We start from the raw sequence: 18,868 nt of genomic DNA on the forward strand, positions 1-18,868 counted from the left end.
CTTGGAAAAAAAAAAAAAGCAGAGATTGTTGTATTTGACTATCGAGGAAATAAAATTCAGTAGTGCTGAATTTTCATGGAAAATAAATTCAGTAGAGCTTCTTTTAAGAGCTCTGTTTGGATAATTTTTAAGAAAACCCTTTAAAATGGAGTAAAAAAGCCGAATAAACCTTTTCTTTGCAAGTAGCTGAAATAATACTTGCAACAGCCATAAAACTCTGTGTGTGCACTAAGAGCAGTTCAGGAGACCTGATCTGAGATTTTAAAGTTATTAGCATTGGCTCAATAATAATCCAAATAATCCGAAAATTAGGATTGGCTCAAACATCCAAACTCTTGTGGTGACTTTCTTGTCCTGTTTGTGTTTCCCTGCAGCTCTGGGCTGTGTCAGGGCCAAACAATTAAATACTCTGGGGACAAGACAGTGCAGCCTGAATTTACACTGCAGCCAGAAACCAGAGCCTTCAGTGACCCTCCTTTGGATTTTGGGGTGCTCATCTGAACTGAAATGTCAAATTCACTGAATTTTATCCAGCTCTGCTTTGAATTTCAATTGGAATTTATTACATTACTGTATTTTCAGAGCTGCTAGTGAAACACTCTCCCACCAGTCATTTGATATTCAAGCCCTGAGGGAAATCCTAAAGATTTAGGAAACATTTAGGAGAAAATACAGGGAAAATCATGCTCACATGCACCTATCAGTAAAGCTGGGAGGAAGGAAGCAGCACTGAACAGTCCCTGAGCTGGAGTGTCAGAACTTGGATTCACGTCCTTGCCTGTCCAAGCCCAAACAATGTCCTTCCCCTGCTTTGTCTCAGTTTCCCTGCTCACAAAAGGGTGATAACAGCAGTTCCCCGGGGGAAGGAGTGTGTTAACTCACCACCACATTTATTCCCATGTTGAAAGAGGCACCAGATAATAAAAAGTCACTGCGTTTTCATGTGTAGAAAAGTTTGGGGTGGGATTTCTGTCCCGCTTTGCCATGTTTCTCCCACAGCAGCAAGTCTGGAGGTGAAAAGGGGTCATAAAAACCCATGTTTTGAAAGCTTGGTATTTACAGGTTGTTAGAGAAAACGCTGATGTGGCTTCAGTTAGCGGGGCAGGGGTGTTGGACTGATTTAAAGGATTAAAAAAAGAGATCCCAGTCCTGGCAGAAGCCAGGCCTGGCTGGCAGGGGATTTATAGAGCATCCCCCTGCAGGGGTTATGTACCACTGAGGGCTTTTAGGAAGGGCAGGTTTGGTTAAATGAGGCAAAGTTCTTCTCCCTCCAGCCCCCAGTGCTTCCTGCCATGCTAGAAGTAATGGGAAGCAGATGAGCTGGGATAAATGGATGTTATCTCTAAAAATGTATGATTAGGGCAAAGATGTTCTGAGGGAATGGAGCATCTTCCCTCTGGATCTGGGCAGAGAGATTTCTTCAGCCTGGAGAAGGTTGTGTGGAGATCTCAAAGCACCTTCCAGGACCTGCAGGGCAGAGAGGGAAGCTGGAGAGGGACTTTGGAGTGACAGGACAAGGAGGAATACATTCAAACTGAAAGAGGGTGAATTTAAGCTGGATATACAGAAGAATTCTTCCCTGTGAGGGTCACCAGGCCCTGGCACAGGTTGTCCAGAGCAGCTGTGGATGCTCCTGGATCCCTGGAAGTGTCCAAGGCCAGGCTGGACAGGGCTTGGAGCAGCCTGGGATAGTGGAAGGTGTCCCTGCCACGGCAGGGGGTGGGCTGGGATGGGTTTTATGCCACTCCCAACCAAACCATTCTGTGATTCCATGATAATCTTTCCTGAAAATTCCCCCAGACTTTGAGCAGAGCTAGCACATCCCCTCAGATTTCTGTGGATTGAGAGATTCTCCAGGCTGGGCTTCATCCAAAGGGAAAGGCAGTGATGTTCCACTGCTCTTGGGGTAGGGAGAGGAACAGAGTGGTGTGGGGGCGGGCTGGTGAATCCCACAGCGAAGCCCTGCTGTTTTCCTGTTAATTTCATATGGCTTTTGTTGTTGGTTCCTGTTGACGCTTTAGGTGAGGTCTGTCACAAATCCTACACGCAGTTCTCCAACCTGTGCCGCCACAAGCGGATGCACGCCGACTGCCGCACCCAGATCAAGTGCAAGGACTGCGGGCAGATGTTCAGCACTACCTCCTCCCTCAACAAGCACCGGCGCTTCTGCGAGGGCAAGAACCATTACAGCCCCGCCAGCATCTTTGCCCCCGGCCTCCCCCTCACGCCCACCTCCATGATGGACAAATCCAAGCCCTCTCCCAACCTCAACCACGCCAGCTTGGGCTTTAATGAGTATTTCCCATCCCGCCCGCACCCCGGCGGGCTCCCGTTCTCGCCAGCGCCCCCAGCATTCCCCGCCCTCACCCCGGGATTCCCGGGGATTTTTCCACCTTCTCTGTACCCCAGGCCCCCCTTGTTACCACCCACGCAACTGCTCAAAAGTCCCCTCAACCACACTCCGGACGCGAAGCTCCCCAGCCCCCTCGGGAACCCGGCGTTGCCCCTGATCTCCGCAGTGAGCAACAGCAACCAGGCTCCCTCAGGGGAGGAGAAATGTGAAAGCAGCCTGGAAAACTCCTACCTGGAGAAGCTAAAAGCCAGGAACAGTGACATGTCCGATGGCAGTGACTTTGAGGATGTCAACACGACCACGGGCACGGATCTGGACACCACGACTGGCACCGGCTCTGACCTGGACAGTGACGCCGAGAGTGACAGGGACAAAACGAAAGACAAGAGCAAACAAATGGAGACCAAGCCAGATTTCGTCAGCAGCTCGGTGTCTGCCAGTTCCACCAACACCACGAGCGAGATCCCTCTCTTCTATTCTCAGCATTCCTTCTTTCCTCCCCCCGAGGAGCACCTGCTGCCCACCACGGGCGCTGCCAATGACTCTATTAAAGCCATCGCCTCCATCGCAGAGAAGTATTTTGGGCCTGGCTTTATGGGTATGCAGGAGAAAAAGATGGGTTCACTCCCGTATCATTCCATGTTCCCTTTCCAGTTCCTCCCCAATTTCCCCCACTCCCTGTACCCTTTCACGGAGCGGACCCTCAATCACAACTTGCTGGTCAAGGCAGAACCAAAGTCACCCAGGGACCTCCACAAAGTCGGTGGCACCAGCTCAGAGTCCCCCTTCGATCTCACCACGAAGCCAAAAGAGATTAAGCCAATCCTGCCGCCCCCCAAGGTCCTCCCAGCCCCGTCCTCAGGGGAGGAGCAGCCACTGGATCTGAGCATTGGCAACCGCATCCGAGCCAGCCAGAACGGAGGGAGAGAGCCACGGAAAAACCACATTTATGGGGAGAGGAAGCTGATGGCAAGTGAGGTCTTACCTAAGATTTCCCAGTCCCAGCTGCCTCAGCAGCCTTCCCTGCACTACGCTAAGCCATCGCCCTTTTTCATGGACCCCATCTACAGGTATTAACATACCCTGCCTTAAGCCCTTCCCTAACCAGCTCCTTTTCCAGCTGACACCACACCCTGAGGCAGGGGAGGATGCAGGTTGGTCGGGAAGAGCAGTTGAACATCTCCTGTTGTTGTTTGTACTTCCCCACACATTGAATTTCCTGAATGGAAAGGCCTGAGTAATTGCAAGGAGCCCTCGTAATCAGTGTGTAAAGAACACATCCTTATTTTGATAAAGAAGAAACTTGACCTATTTAAGGACTCTCCCACGAGCCATCGCTAAGATGGCACTTCTGCTGGAGAAATTCCAGAGGTTTGATTCGATAAGAATGCAGAGTTCAGATTGCCTTGGAGCCCTGGGCTCTCATGGCTTGGGAATGAGTCAGGAGCCCTGGGAGCCTGGAAACGCAGCTCTCCCACTGACTGACTCGAGGGCCTTTTGTGAGCCACTTCACCTTTCTTTCTCCTTTCTCCCTTTTCCTTTCTAATGCCTTTTTTTGGTTTTTTTCCCATTCGGAAGAGCTGCTGGTGCAGACCCAACCTGCCGAAACATGTTACTCTTGGAGTAACAAGTACTGTGTAAACACATGGTAGCGTGTTACTACCCAGATCTCTCCCAGATACACTTCTCACAGATTTATCTTTCTTGGGAGATAACAAGGCCTTTCTGGTGTCACTTGAACAGATGGTTCTGAGGAGGGCCTGATGCGTTACGTCAGCATGAGCTGAACATGGGAGGCGTGTGTAGAGCAGGCTGGGTGAAGTTATCCAAATGTCAGCTAAACTTCCAGAAGGAGTCGGTTCAGGAGGAAGCAAAAAGGAAGACTTTGGCCTCTTGTTGTTTGAGAGCCTTTTATAAAATCTGCTCCCAAAGGAAAACTATCATAACTTTGTGGTGAGGGTAACAGTAAATTTGTGTGTCACCCATCCGGGCATTGCCTTTGGACAAGGTGGACATGGCACGTTTGGTTTTAGCGAAGCCCAGTGAAAAAGCATGTCCTGAACCAGTTTGATTTAGACATTAACACATCTAAATTAGCCATTACAATCTCTAAATGCTCCACGGCATCCTTCTGGATACGTGTGCTTGTCCTGGAGCGCTCCTGGCTTCAGTTCATGGAGGTGAATGTTTTGTCCTGACATTCCTTGTGCTGAATGCGTGGTGATCCTTGCTGTGCCCAGCCTGCTGGAAGGTTACTGGCTGTTCCCCTGCAGGATCTGCCTTGTCCCTGGCGCTGGAAAGCCTCAGGGCCACCGTGGTGTGACGGTGGGATGGGCGCTCAGGGGGCTGCGAGCACCACGACAGCCCAGATGTCACCGCCGGCCGCTGTCGCAGGGCTGATAACTGTGGGAAAAAGTGATGTCAGTGTCTGGCCAGGCCAAGGAGCTGTCGGCTGGGATGAGGATTAGTGAGCCCTCTCTGCTGGCTAAATGAGTGTCTCTGGCTCTGCCAGCTCACGGGGGTGACGTGCCCACACCGCGCCATCTGAGATGGGGACACCTCCCAGGTCAGGAGGTGCCGTGTCCTGCCTGGCACCCACCGTGGCCATCTCCTCCTGGAGAAATCAGGCATGGTGTGAACAGCGTTCATAAAAAGTACTCCTGGGGGGGAAAAAAAAAATCAATAAATGGGATAGAAAGGCAAAAGAATCCTTGTAGGGTCCTGCCACCCCTGGGCATTCTCAGCAGAAATGCTGAAATAACACAGCCTGGAAAAGCCGCTGCCAGTTAAAACAGTGGCCTCGGGAAAACCGTAAAGGCCCAGAAGACAGATGGAAGTGAAGGATGGGGGCATCGTTTGTTGCATTCCATGGGATGCACATAGTTTTAGTCATGTGTTAAAATAGAAAGTCAGCGGTGGCGTTGCTTGCGAATCAGACTTCTGATGTAATGAGCGAAACAGCCCAGCTTCCAAGTCCCAGCTTGAAAAATATGGAAATATTTTGTTTCTAAACTTCCCTTTATCAGACTCTCTCACATCATTTGGCTCCTTCATTTTTTTCTCCCAAAGGCCACTTAAATCCTTGACATTTTCTCCTGGTGATATAATTTAATGCGGCCAGACAGTCTGAAATGGGGGCAGTTTTTAGCTCAGCCCGTGGGGGTGACGTTCTCAGGCACTGGGCTGAAACGATCGGCTTAATCCTCCAGGCGCTGCGGAATTCGGCTCTGACGGGGACGTTTGGACCTTGTGTTTCCATTCCTGGTGCCGGGACATGGCAGAGCTGGGGAAATGCTGTCAGCTCACCAGGTTTTACGCACACAGAGCAGGCAGGGCTCTCCCCAGATGGCTCTGCTGGGATCAGGGATGTTCCTCTGGGCATTTCAGCGCCTCACGGAGAGCAAAGCTGGGGCTGGTCAGAGCGGCTCAGGGAGCAACTTTTTACTTATTCTTTGGTTTTTCTGGCAACTCAGACCCATAAAAGCACGTACCTTCCAAAGCCCCCTAATTCTGGCTGCGTTTCCAATCCAGCTCTTCTCTTTCCCTCTACCCAAGAAGAATTAAATGCAGATTAAGCACAGTTCGCTGACTGCACTCGGCAGGGCTCTTCTTTAAACTCTTTGGTAATTTGATCCACACACCAATCAGCTGAAATGCAGCAAAAATAATTTGCTCTCAATTTATGCTAGACTAATGTAGTTAAAATCACTCTTACTCTTGGATTTCTGCTGGTTTAGCTGGATGGACTCAATTCCAACCGTTTAAGGATGCAGCTGTGTTTGTTGGAGTTACTTCCTCAACACTTTTTTTCCCCTTAGAGAACATCTCAGTTTGTCTTTTTTGTGATTCCACACCTCCATTTCCCTGCAAGTAGAATATTTTGTGGAAGCAAAGCCAACATTTTCAAAAACAGGAGCCTCACTTTAGGGGCATTTCTGCATCTCAGATGCTTAAACATGAAATATTTGAGTGGGCCAAGGTGATATCAGAAGAACTCAGGACTCTGAGCCACTTCAAAATTCTCCCACCAGTCCCTCACTTTTTAAATCGTTGTCCACATGGGCTTGCCAAAGAAACTCAATGCAAATTATGTCTCAGCTACGAGGGAGGAAACAAATATGAAACACCTAATGATTTCAGCACGCTTGGGGCTGCAGAGTCTGGCCCAGTGTTAACTCTTGACATAAATTCAAACTCTCAAAGACAATTTTTTTTTTTCCATGCGGGGGCTGCCTGCTGTGGACCCTAGAGCTTCTCCAGCTCAGACAGTTTTGCTCTAAACACAGGGTTTTCCATGACCTTTCACAACAGCAGAGGTTTATAAACCACTGCAGCAGAGCAGGAGCAAAATGTTTTCTTAGTCATCAGCCTGAAGGCTAAAAAAAAAATACTGTCCAAAGGAGGGGATTGGTGTTCATGTTATTTCCAGTGCTTTCTTTGGGGCAGTTGTGCATCAGAATCTGTAGTGTCCAGGAGAAGGGGGTGGAAGAGGTTTGTGTGAGTAAGAGAATAACCTTGTGTGTAATTTCAGCACAGCGTGGCTGTGTGGGGCTGCCCGTGAGGTATGTAACCCTCTGTGTTGTTGTCCAGCAGGGTGGAGAAGCGGAAGGTGACAGACCCCGTGGGTGCCCTCAAGGAGAAGTACCTGCGACCCTCCCCGCTGCTTTTTCACCCCCAGGTAAAAGCAGTGACACTGCTGATGGAATGCTGGGGTGGAGCTGGTACACACTGGGATCACTGGGATCGGGCTCCTCCTCATCCTGGGGCCTGATTGGAAACTCCACTAGTTCCTTCCAGACACATTTAATTCCCAGTTTGAGGATGATGGCAGCTGTGCCTTGCTGTTTCCTTTGCATTACCAGGAAAACAGGGATGAGGTCTGGGCAGCTCATAGGCTCTGCCAAGCTCCCCTTCCACAGCCCGCAATGGCTGCATGGCTCTTCCTTTGGGAACACCCGTGGGTGTCATTTGCAGTGGTACAAGGTGGAGAAGGACTGCCCAGCCCCAAGGCAGCAGCATTTTCCACCTTCCTGGATTTCCCACATCATGAGGAGCGTGTGGAACACCGGGCAGCGGGTTCAGCTGTGCGTGTGACAGTCCCCAGCTATCCCCCATCCCTCCCGCTGTGCCCAGGCTGGGATCCCAGCCCCGTGCTCCTCATTGTGCTCTCCTTTATATTCACAAGCATTGTTCTCCCCTGATAATGTTTCCCACCTTAGATAAATAACTCGCAGGTTTGTGAAATCTGGGTCCTGGTTGCTTTCACAGCTAAACTTAGTTCCCGCATTGTTTCGCACCAGCCTCAGAGTTTGGTTAATAACTTCCCCCGATTTTTCCTTCGTCCAGGCTGGATAATGGTGACAGGCTGGCCAGGAACATCCTGTGTTTGTGTGGCTTAGAATAGTGGGGATATCTGCCTGTAAAGAATCTGATAGCAGGGAGGAGCCAGCGTGGCAAAGCAACCCAAGGAGACGATGAGAAACATTCAGACCCCAAGCAGGAGCAAGCTCTGGGTGGAAGGTTGTTAACATTGTTCCTGAAATCCCGACCACGTCCTCTTCCCATGGCAGTGAAAAGATCTGGAAGGTCTGGTTATCTCTAGCAGCTTATCACACGGAATAGCCTCAAATCCACAATCACTCCAGCCCAAAGCTTCCTGATAACTGATTTTTAATAATGATTTTTAATAAGGCGGGCGCTGCGTTCGGATCACTTGGTCTGGAGAGGCGCCGTTCCCATGCTGCAGTCAATCAGGTATTTCAGACACAGCAGAGGAACACGAGGCATTTGTTCCAGAATGTGGGAGATTTCTACCACCAGATCCCCTTCCAGTGTTATCAGAGAATCTCCAGTGTTATCACAGAATCATGGAATACCCTGAGCTGGAAGGACCATCCAGTCCAACCTGTGCCCTGCACAGGACACCCCAGCAATCCCACCTGTGTCCGAGAGCTCTGGCAGCCTTGAGGCTGTGACTGTTCCCTGGATCCAGCATTGCTTAGAATTCTGGATCCTGGATCTTTTCCTAAGAAATCACATTTTCAGGGTTCCTGCTTCTGCTTTCTTCATTAGGACCAACGTTCCTGTGCCTGGTCAGTCAGAGTCACGTTCTACCCAGGCTTTTCTCACTCCAAACACGAGTCTGGTCTCAGCCTTTTCCTCTGTGACTAATCCCCAGCTGTCTCAGAGTGCCCTCACTGGGATCTGATGAAGCCAGAAGATGTGATAAAAGCATTCAGGAGATGTTTCCTCTCTCAAATTTAATTTCAGGCAGCTCTTATTCCTTAGCCAGTCGTTGGCAGAAGTTCCTTTGCTCCCTGGGAGTTTTCCTACATTGTCTATTCCAAAGGAAACTCTGGACAACATAAATAACCAGTGTAACTTTTTGATAACTTAATGGAAAGCCTTTCCTCACCTGTTAAGTTTCTTTTCTTCCCGTTTCTGTTTTATTATAACCAGGCAGTTGTTCCCTAAATAGCAAAGTGCCTTTGCCACTGGAGAGGCCGTGGCCAGTGTTTAGAATTTTAAAACCAGCCTACGGCTCTCAAGCCAGCAAATATCTCTGACTAAGTGCCTAAAGAACAGGGCACAACAAAGGAGAGCTCCAGGTACCTCGGTGAAGGGCTGAGAGCTCGGCTCTGAAAGGTCCGGAGAGCTTTTTAACGTGATGGTTTTGTTGCATGACTGGCAGCTGGGGCAGAGCTGGTGCTGTAAATGATCAAGTAACCTTTTCAAGTGGCTGGTGCTAAGTATTACTTACTATTTATCATGGGCTGGGAGCCTCCAGCTAAGGGGCTGTGGATCTATTATCGAGAAATGGGGGTTACTACTCCTCTTTTTTACAGCTTATGAATGCTTGTCAGCCCTCACAATGTCTTCAGGGGTGATTAAGACAACTTTTTTTTTCATAGCCATATATTTTTTAACAATATCTTGGCTCTCTTCCCCCTCTGCCCCCCCTCCCAATCCTTTTAAAGCCCAGTTTAATAAAGTGTAAACGTGCAAAAGGTCAGCCCTTCCTGTACAATCGAGCATCTCGGGGTGATGTATGGCTTCCTACTGCCTTCCGCTCCTCGCTGCCGCCCCGGCTGCCTCCGCAGCTCCCGCCTGTCCCGCTGATGTCAGCGCAGCCAGGAGGCAGCTTTATTGCTGCCTTGTTTGTTTTAGCCCTCTCTTCTGCCCCTGGTATCTCCAAAGTGCTCTCAGGAGTGCGCGAAGCTGGACGTCGGAGGAGTCGGCGTCGCCCTCTGAGCCGCGTTGCTCTCCTGGACTTGGATTTCCTGCTGTGCTGTAATGAAAGTAAAAGTGCTGTTCTTTAGGCAGGATTTTTATGCAGATCCATTTTTTTCCTTTTTTGCACATGGTCCAGCTTCATTCTTTCCTTTTCTGCTTTCTCCTTCTCCTGTATCTCCAGGGTTTTCCCTTTCTCCCTCTTTCTGGTGTGGTGTTTAAATCTTGCGTCTGTGAGAACAAGGCCAAGTCACACAAACTAAACCTGATCAAGCATCCAGGGACATTCTGCTCGGTGTCCGAGCTCCAGGCCTGCATGCCAGCTGCTCCCACCCCAAAGGGATGTGTAGGTGTTGCCCCTCCTGACTGTAACTCACCCAGCCACTGCTCACATCCAGGGGTTTGGCTGGAGCTCCTTTTCACTCCAGGAAACTCGGCCACCTCCCACCCATCCTTCCATCACCTTTAGGAGCTGCTGAACCTTTCCTACCCATAATTAGTGTTGGTCTCTTCACCAGACAAGCTCCCTGTGGATCCACTCCATCCTGAGCCTGATCCTACCTCCTCCTCTTTCCAGCTGCTCCCTCTTCACCCCTTCCCCCTCTCTCAGCTCCCTGAGCAGCCATCACACATTCCTTCCACTCCACTCTGGCCAGGATTCTTCTGCTTTGGGCCCAAAACTTCCCTGTTCCCCCTCTCCTGGGGTTGTGTCCCTACCTGCCCACCCACCCCTCACTGCCCTGTCCTTCTGAGCCCCCAGGACGTTGTAGGAGAAATCAGACCTCCTGAGACTTTGGTTTGGGCTTGGGTACTGAGTTCTGCCTCAGGCATCTGACCATGGTGTTTAGTTTCAGTGTTCTCCCAGTAAAAATGGATGTCTTGGGTGTATTCTGAGATAATTTTTGATCCAAAGTGTTGAAAGTGAGCCCATGCACACTGCAGAAAGTGAACAAGTGCTCATTTTTTTGGGATCTAAATGCCCGGCTTTGCCAGTTGTGCCTTTCCTGCTTTCTCCATGACCAATACCGGTTGGATTCAGGGGCTCCTGGATCCAGTGGCTCCACTTCCCACTGTGCCTCCAACTTCCAAGAGAGCCAACACCAGCAGGAGGCTTTGCCCAACCAAAACCGGTGTTTCATGTATCAGACCTTGCCCTTCCCAGGGATTTTTCTGACAGGAGCTATCTCTCCGCCCTTGCAGATGTCAGCCATCGAGACGATGACAGAGAAACTGGAGAGCTTTGCAGCCATGAAGGCCGACTCTGGCTCGTCCCTGCAGCCCCTTCCCCACCACCCCTTCAACTTCCGATCACCGCCGCCCACGCTCTCCGACCCCATCCTGCGCAAGGGCAAGGAGCGCTACACCTGCAGGTGAGCCTGGCATCCCACGGCATCCACACTGACCCTCAGGGCATGGAAACACCCCAGGGATGTGGGAACACCCCAGGATGTGCCATCCCAGCTGGGCAGCTGCGCTGGGCACCAGCACGGAGTGGAGCAGCTCCGCACTGACATCTCCGCCAGGAGGGAAAACAAGGAGCGGTGGAATCAGAGCAGAGCTGGGATGACTAATTCCCTCTGAAATAGCTTGTTTTGTCTGGTAGGAAATCAGCATCTTCTGTTTGCTTTGTAATTTTTAATAACCTTGGGAGCAGATCTGGAGATTCTCAAGCAGACCCAAGTCTCTGGCGTGCAGCAGTGAACGCCGCCGTTGCCAATGCCAGTCCCGGTTATATCCAACCTCAGCTATGGAAAAATGATTGAATTTTAAAAAATGGCATGCAGGAAACGACTTTTTCAAACTGTTCTATCCACAGAACCCCTCACGTACCCATCCAGCTCCAAATTGGAGCAGATCAAGGGTGTTTAATAATAAACCTCTCTCTGCTGTCGCAGTTTTACCGCAAGGTTCTCGTGGTGGCTCCGGCTGAGGGGATTTTTTTGGGTGCAGAAAGTGGGTACAAGTTTTTGTTGATGTGTCTCTTACGTTCAACTTTGCCACAAGAGCTGCAGGCTCGGATTTCAGTTGAGTATTTAGAAATTTGAGGTTTCTACTTACAAAAGGGACTCAACTTAAATTTTAGATGCACACCCACAAGCTAAGATTTGGATTTTCATTGCTGTGGAACACTCGCATTGGCTGTTCAACTTCAGGACAGCTGAAGGTCTCTGAAATAAGGAAAGTCTCTCATGGCTTCCTCCTACAATAGGTTTCATAGTCACAGAGTGCAGCCCCTCCTCCTTAGGTCTTTATTTCCCAATTAGTGTTTTTATTTATACCTTTTTGATTTTACTGTGAGCTGGATTTATGGGGGAACACAATTCCTCCCTTTATTAATTTCGTGCGGCTGCATTTCCTTGCTCTAAGCAGCTGCCAGCCTCCTAACCCACAGCACGGTGCTGCAGCCTTTATCCAGAGAAAATTCTGTGAATTCCAAGGATGAAAGAGCAGATTCTGTTTGATGAGCACATCAACAGGGCTATAAAGGAGATGCAGAAACATCTCAAGTGCCAATCTGCCCAGGCAGTGATTAAACCCTCTGTACCCTGATGCAGGAATGCTGTAGTTAAACCCTGTCTTCAAGTGCCTTGTCCACACTTCCTTTGAACACTTCCAGGGATAGTGACTCCACCACCTCCCCGAGTATCCCATTCCAGCGTCTGACAAGCCTTTCTGTGAAAAAAATCCCCGAGTATCCAATCTGAACCTCCTCTGGTGCAACTTGAGGCTGTTTCCCATTGTCCTGTCCCTCATTCCATGGGAGCAGAGCCCGACCCCACCTGGCTGCACCCTCCTGTCAGGGAGCTGTAGGAGGGAGAATGTTCTCCCAGCTCCCTCAGCTGCTCCTGGTGCTCTGATGCCAGCACAGTGCCCCCTGTGACCCTGGGGTGGGAGATTTGTCCTCCCCATCAGGGATGAGCTCATGATGTGAGCGCACGAAGGGATTTTGGGAGCGGTGTCAGAATGAGGGGTGCAGGTGGTGCTGTGGCATCTTTCACAGCTCTATTTCCCTAAAGTATCCAGCCTTATTGGCAAGGGCCATCCTTTGAAACTTGTTTCTGGCTCCATTTCTCTCTCAGCAATGCCTGTCCCATCCCGTGGCATTCCTAAGTCAGCATTCCTTATCTCCAGGTTCGCACACAGATGCTCACTGCGTGAGCCTTCTGTCAGGCTTGGAGAATTCCCTACAAATCCCTTTCCCACAGCATCCGTGGGCTCTCCTGATGGTTTCCTTTGGTTCTCCTGATGGTTTCCTTTGGTTCTCCCTGTCCAGGTACTGCGGCAAGATCTTCCCACGCTCAGCCAACCTGACGAGGCATCTGCGGACACACACTGGGGAGCAGCCTTACAGGTGATGTTGTCCCCCATAAAAAAAAAAAAAACCCTTTCCCAAACACTCCTCACTCACCACTCTGGTATTTCCCCCCCTCCTCTATAAAGCTGTGCCAGCAGAATACCACAGGCCTGGAGCGTTACACAGAGTGATTCATAGGGTTGTATATTATGTGTACCAGCCAAAAATAATCAGGCTTGGCAGCTCGAAGATAGACACTTAACTTATATTTAGATGTATGCTGGCAAATGAGGGCTCTGATTTGCAGTGTTGTTTCACACTCACGTTAACCATTCATCTCAAGGACAGCTGAAGGTGCTGAATGGCTCTGAAATTCAGGCTGGTTTGAAGGGCTTGCCAGGACCTTCACTGCTGAGGCTAGCTGGGTTTTTGGGTTTTTTTTTTTCTTTTCTTAATGCACATCAGAGGTGCCTGGAGCAGGGGATCAAAAAAAAACAAAGGCTTGGGTTTGATCCCTGATGGTCACTGATTAAATTGTTTTGATTTTTTTCTTTTGGGGAGGGGGGCTATGAAGTCACTTAAACTTCTACTTAAGAAGTCTAATTATGGATGAAGTGGGAATCAATAGCACATGAGCCGTGTGCTGTTAATTCCTACTTTATACATAATATACACAAGGCAAATTCTTTTTATAAAGAGAAAATGCACGACATGCAAAAACGTGGCGATTTACCTGCCTTAAACTGAATTTTGTTCGTTTCTGAGCTTAAATCATGGAGTTTAAAGGGAGAGCTGGGAGGGGGGGGATTTACACAGAGTCTCAAGTCTCACGCGTTGGTGAGCGTCTGAGGTTGAAGAGTGAGCTATCTTCTGTTAGCTGGGGACAAGGTGATGTGATTTTGATGCTTCAGTGTGCACAAGGACAGTGTCCCAGCCCAGCACTGTGGCCCCTGCCCAAGTCAGGGCTTTAAATCTGAATAAAACTGACAAGGAAATACATGTAATATGTGTGCTTAGGTATATAAATAACTATTTCTCACGGAAATCTTTCCCCCCAGCATTTTCTCCCAGCGAGTTGCAAGAGGTTTTAAAAAAATTGGTGAAAAAAGAAAGCCTTTTTTGTTAGAACGAAGTCCAGAAATGAGCAAACCTGAAGGAATGATGAATTGAGAGCTTGCTGCAAATCAAGCCTTGTGTTTGCCATGATGTGAGGGAGTGTTTTGCAGGTTGTCAAACAATGGTAACAATTCCATTTCGTTTTGGGCAGCTGATATTGCAACGTTTCATACACAGCCATAAGTTCCCAACAAAGCAAATGGAGCAGTTATTAAATAAAGAGAAACACAAATTTATGAGCAGCAAAAGGCCATGTGGTCAAATGCATCACATTTTTATGCTCAGTTTAACCTAAGAATTGACTCTCCCACATTGTAATCCCCGCTACGCTGAGAATCACGTTTATTTTCCATCCAGCATCTTTAGTGTAGACATTAGGTAAATTAAAAATACACCACCACCGCCCCCCAAAGCAGACATATATTTTGGATTATATCCCTGCTGTGATGTTTGGGGTTGTGTTATTTGATATGCCTGTGTGTTCCCTGTCCACTGCAACGCTCACTCCTGATTATTCCGAGATCCTTAGTTCAGTTTTCTTCCAAAAAAGGAGACTTGCAACTTAACAAAGGTTAGGAAAATAAAGATTTATTTGATCTGGTCTTCTCCCAGAAAATAGCCTGTGTGGGTTTTTTAGAGGTCTGACTCCTGGACAATGTTGCATTCTAACAGCACTCCCGAGAGCCGGGGCTGCGTTTACAGACGAGCTTTAATTATCATTGATTTGCTTTTCCTCTCAGAGAACTGAGATTTGCAGCTTTGGCAGCCAGACTTGTTTTGAGAGCTTGGTTTTTAAGTGCTGACTTCAGGCAGGTACAAGGAGGTTGCTGATTTCTCAGTGTTTTACTGCTGTCTCAATTGCAACCTCGTTTTTGATTGTTTACATTTTTTTTACCCTATATAAAAATATTTTTATATATAATAATTTAAATATTAATCCAATTATTAATCAGTATGTTCTTAAAGACAATAGGCTAGAAAATAAGGTGGTTTGGGTTTGATTACTGATGGTCACTGATTAAATTTTTTGGAGGTTTTTTTTTGGGGGGGCTATGAAGACACTCAAACTTCTTAAATGTCTAATTATGTATAAAGTAAGAAGTAATAGCACGTGAGCAATAACAAGGCAGATTCTTTTTATAAAGAGAAAATGCAACAAATTTTCTGAAGAGTGAGAAATACCTGGTGATGCACTTCCTAAAAATCAAATTATTTGAAAACCCTCCGAGCCCCTGTGCCCTACAGTGAAATTCAACAGGTTTCTTTTCACTCTTTTTTTTTATTTCTGCACCAAACCTGAAATTCTGGATGAGGTATTTCAGAATTCAGAATAAAAAGGGTCCTTAGAGGCCTCGTGTCCTGTTATCTGCATTAAACTGGAACTCAGAGACACAGCTGACATCTACCATGTCATTTAAACTGCGCATAGTGCAATAAATATTTAAGATATTTCTCATTTTCTGGTTTTCAAAACGCAGCCTGAGCTCACCCCTGCTAAAAATGCACTCGGGGCTGAGGAGTCACTCGGAGGGGGAGTTGCTATCCATGTGGTTTTTTTTGGTTTTTCCTGCAATTCTGCCTCTCCAGCTCACACTGATCAGTGCAGAACTCCGTGAGAGGGACTCTGGGAATGCTCCCCGCACTGCCAGGCTTCGCTCCCTGCTTTGTCCCGCGTGGTCCCAGGTTCCCGAGCTCCTGCAGCTCCCAGGATTTCCTGTCAGAGCTCCTCAGCTCCAGCCCTGGCTCCTTCCTCCCCACTTGGGATGTTTTCGGCCCTTGCAGCTGATAAGGGAGAAGCTTTGTCGGGCTGTTTGCAAAGCAAACACCGCCGCCTTGGAGTTTTATCCTTCTCCTCCCTCACCGTTCACCCCTTTCCCTGAATTTCAGTTGGTTCCTCTGCCTGGGCCATTTATTTAGATTAAAACCAGCAGAGCTCCCAGCACTGACCCCTCTGGGACCACAAATAACGCCGGACATCTCCCTCATCCCTTTGCTCCCAGGCATTCCCTGCTCCTTCCCGGTGCCCCTCTGGTTCCTATTTTTTTTTAACAAGCTCTTTATCCCTCCCCATTCCCAACCCTGCATCCACATAGCTCATGGTTAGGGCCGGGACCTGTCACAGGGAACTTTTCAAAGGCTTCCTGAACATCTAAATAAATGGATGTGGAGGAGGCCAGGTCGTTCCTGCCTTGAGTTGCTTTGAAACGTCTGGGGCTGCTCCTGGCAGGGACAGCCAGGCTGGGAACGTGGGTTATCCTGGTGCCCACTGTGCCAGGCATGGGGACACACAAAAAAAAAGAGTTTTTAGGAGTTTAGGTTTAGGTTTTTAGGAGCTGGTGAGGACAGGCAGGGAGAGAAAACCCCTGGCATCATCAAGGATGAGAAGGGATCTCCCGGTCTAAGCTGGATAAAACCACTCATGAAAATCTCAAGGAATGGCAGGAATATTGGGATATTGGCAGGTTTGGATATTGCAGTTTGCTGGAGTGCTGAACAGGAATCCGAGAGCAAATTCCTTGGTGCTGGAAATCCATGTTTATCTCTCTGTACAGATTGTTCTTGATAAACCTCCGTGTGATTGTTCTTGCTGATGTTCAAACAACTTCTTGTTTTCTAGAGTTATTTGGGGGGTTTTTTGAAAAAAAAAAAAAAGGGGGGGGGAATGAAATACTTTAGGAGTCTGGAAATGCTGTGGTTTAAAAATTTTGCTCTCTGCCATGCTTAATTCTAGTAAAGGCCCATTATTTGAAATATCTTTATTCTTGTTGGAGATTTAGCAGTAGGAAATTCAGAGGTGGACATGGAATTCATAAACATTCAGCGAGAGAGAGTGTTTCATAAATGTATCCCCGCTTTTTCCAAAAATAATATCGATTTATTTTTAGAGACCGAATAAAAATCCCAGCTGGAGCACATCTGGAAATGGGGTGTGTGTGTTTCACAGCAGGGATCTTTTCCACTTGCTGTTGTGTCTGTAGGGAAGAATCCCATGTCCTCTGTGTCCAGCTCCATCCTTGAGTGAGGCAGGCATGGGGTGAGTCTGTGCACATCAGGAGCTGCTGATATTCCCAAAATCTCCATCTCCGTGTCCTGGAGTGCTGGGGGGGCTCTGGCACAGGCTGCCCCATCCCTGGCAGTGTCCAAGGCCAGGTGGGACAGGGCTTGGAGCCACCTGGAAGAGCAGAAGTTGTCCCTGCCCATGGCAGGGGTGGCACTAGAGGGGGTTTAGAGTCCCAAAACCATCCTGGAATTCCAGGATTCCCATGGAAGGGTAGCTCAGCTCCGTGGGGCAGATGTTGCTGTGGGTTTGAGGAGCTCAGAGTGGATTTATTCTGGAATAAATCCAGAATCTGGAGCCTGCTGGAATGGACTTATTCTGGGATTACAAGGGCCTGGGAAGAGCTGGAATTTTGGAAGCGTCCCGGATTTGCGGAGCTCCTCAGCAGAAACAGATTCTGCTGCTCTTGGGTTTTGGAAGCAGAGCCGTGGGGGAGCAGCTTTGCTGAGGTACAAGTGACGCGTTTAAAAGGAGATGGAGCGAGGGATTCGGCTGATTCGGGCAGGGATGAGGTTTTCAGGAGTTTCAGACCCAAACTCTCCACCGCAGCTCGGAGCTGCCACCTTCAGTCCATCAGCGGCTCCCGCTCTGCGCTGGGAGCCCTCACACCACCGCCCCGAGCAATTCCGATTTATTCGGAGGGATTCTAAACCCCAAAAAAGGGGGGTGGTGGCGTTGAACAAGCCCCCAGCCCATCTGCCGTGGGTCCTGCAGGGACTGAGCTCAGAGAGGGAACATCTCCTCACCCAGCAGCTCCTCTGAACATCCTGGCTTGGCTCCTCGCGTTCCAGCTTTCCATCACAAACCAGATACTCACTCCTAGGAGTAACTCTCACCCTGTTTGGAAAGGATGGTGGATTTCTTTGCTATAAGAATCGTTATAATCACCTTTAAAGTCATGCTGTAGTCCCTGCATGTCCAGTACCACAAGGAATTTCACAAATAAAGCCAGAATTTTCCGCGTGTCCAGCTAACTGTCACACAGGGATTTGCCAGCTCATAACTATTTTATACATTTCACCTCCCTTCTTTCTTCTTCTGTCTTCCTTGTCCTCCCTTCTCAGCCGTATTTCACCTGATTCCTCTCAAAAAAAAAGTGGAAGGAATAAATCCACCTCTCTCATTCCTACATCCATGCATGGAAAAGTAATTATTTCTCTTATTTGTTTGGACGACTCACTTCCTAATTAATCCTAATCCTTTCTTTGTGCTCCTTGAGTAACAATAATATCAGATTTGTCTGGGATGATTAATGCTTTGTGCTTCCTTCAGCACAATCTTTACTCCTGAGCAAAGATTTATAGACCAACATTTCCTGGGGTTTTGATAGTCAGATTTTTCTCCTTTTTTGTTGTTGTTGTTTGGAATTTTTTTGGTTTTTTTTTCCCTCACGTTGCACCCTTTGGCATCTGCTGTTGTTTTCCAGGTGTAAATACTGTGACAGGTCGTTCAGCATTTCCTCCAACCTGCAGAGGCACGTCAGGAACATCCACAACAAGGAGAAGCCATTCAAGTGCCACCTGTGCAACAGGTGCTTCGGGCAGCAGACCAACCTCGACAGGCACCTGAAGAAGCACGAGCACGAGAACGTTCCAGGTAGGGAAACACTCTGGGGACCACTGGAAAGAGGAGACTCCGTGGTCTTGGCCCTTGGGAAACCTCGCTGGAATGCACTGTCCCCCCAAGGATGAGTTTGTAGGGTTGTTTGTAGGGGGGTTTTTTTGGAAGCTCAAAAAGATAAATAGGTTTTGTTTTAAAATAAGAGGTTTTGTTTTGAAATAAGAGGTTTTGTTTTGAAATAAGAGGTTTTGTTTTA

The 18,868-nt window shown here is 48.4% G+C and overlaps 1 protein-coding gene across 7 annotated transcripts in view; it reads left to right on the plus strand.

Moving 5' to 3' along the window:
- Window positions 1-18,868, plus strand: part of PRDM16 (PR/SET domain 16) — a 315,191-nt gene that overhangs the window by 284,398 nt on the left and 11,925 nt on the right. For 6 of the 7 annotated variants that reach the window (XM_038160107.1, XM_038160110.1, XM_038160111.1 and 3 more), the window contains 5 exons: window positions 2,022-3,423; window positions 6,944-7,031; window positions 10,784-10,953; window positions 12,858-12,935; window positions 18,479-18,648. In XM_038160107.1, the coding sequence (XP_038016035.1) occupies window positions 2,022-3,423; window positions 6,944-7,031; window positions 10,784-10,953; window positions 12,858-12,935; window positions 18,479-18,648 (1,908 nt within the window). The remainder of the gene's footprint in view (window positions 1-2,021; window positions 3,424-6,943; window positions 7,032-10,783; window positions 10,954-12,857; window positions 12,936-18,478; window positions 18,649-18,868) is intronic. The other variant, XM_038160108.1, reaches the window with a different exon arrangement.

This window comes from Motacilla alba, chromosome 21, assembly GCF_015832195.1.
Source record: "Motacilla alba alba isolate MOTALB_02 chromosome 21, Motacilla_alba_V1.0_pri, whole genome shotgun sequence".
NCBI classification, from domain to species: domain Eukaryota; kingdom Metazoa; phylum Chordata; class Aves; order Passeriformes; family Motacillidae; genus Motacilla; species Motacilla alba.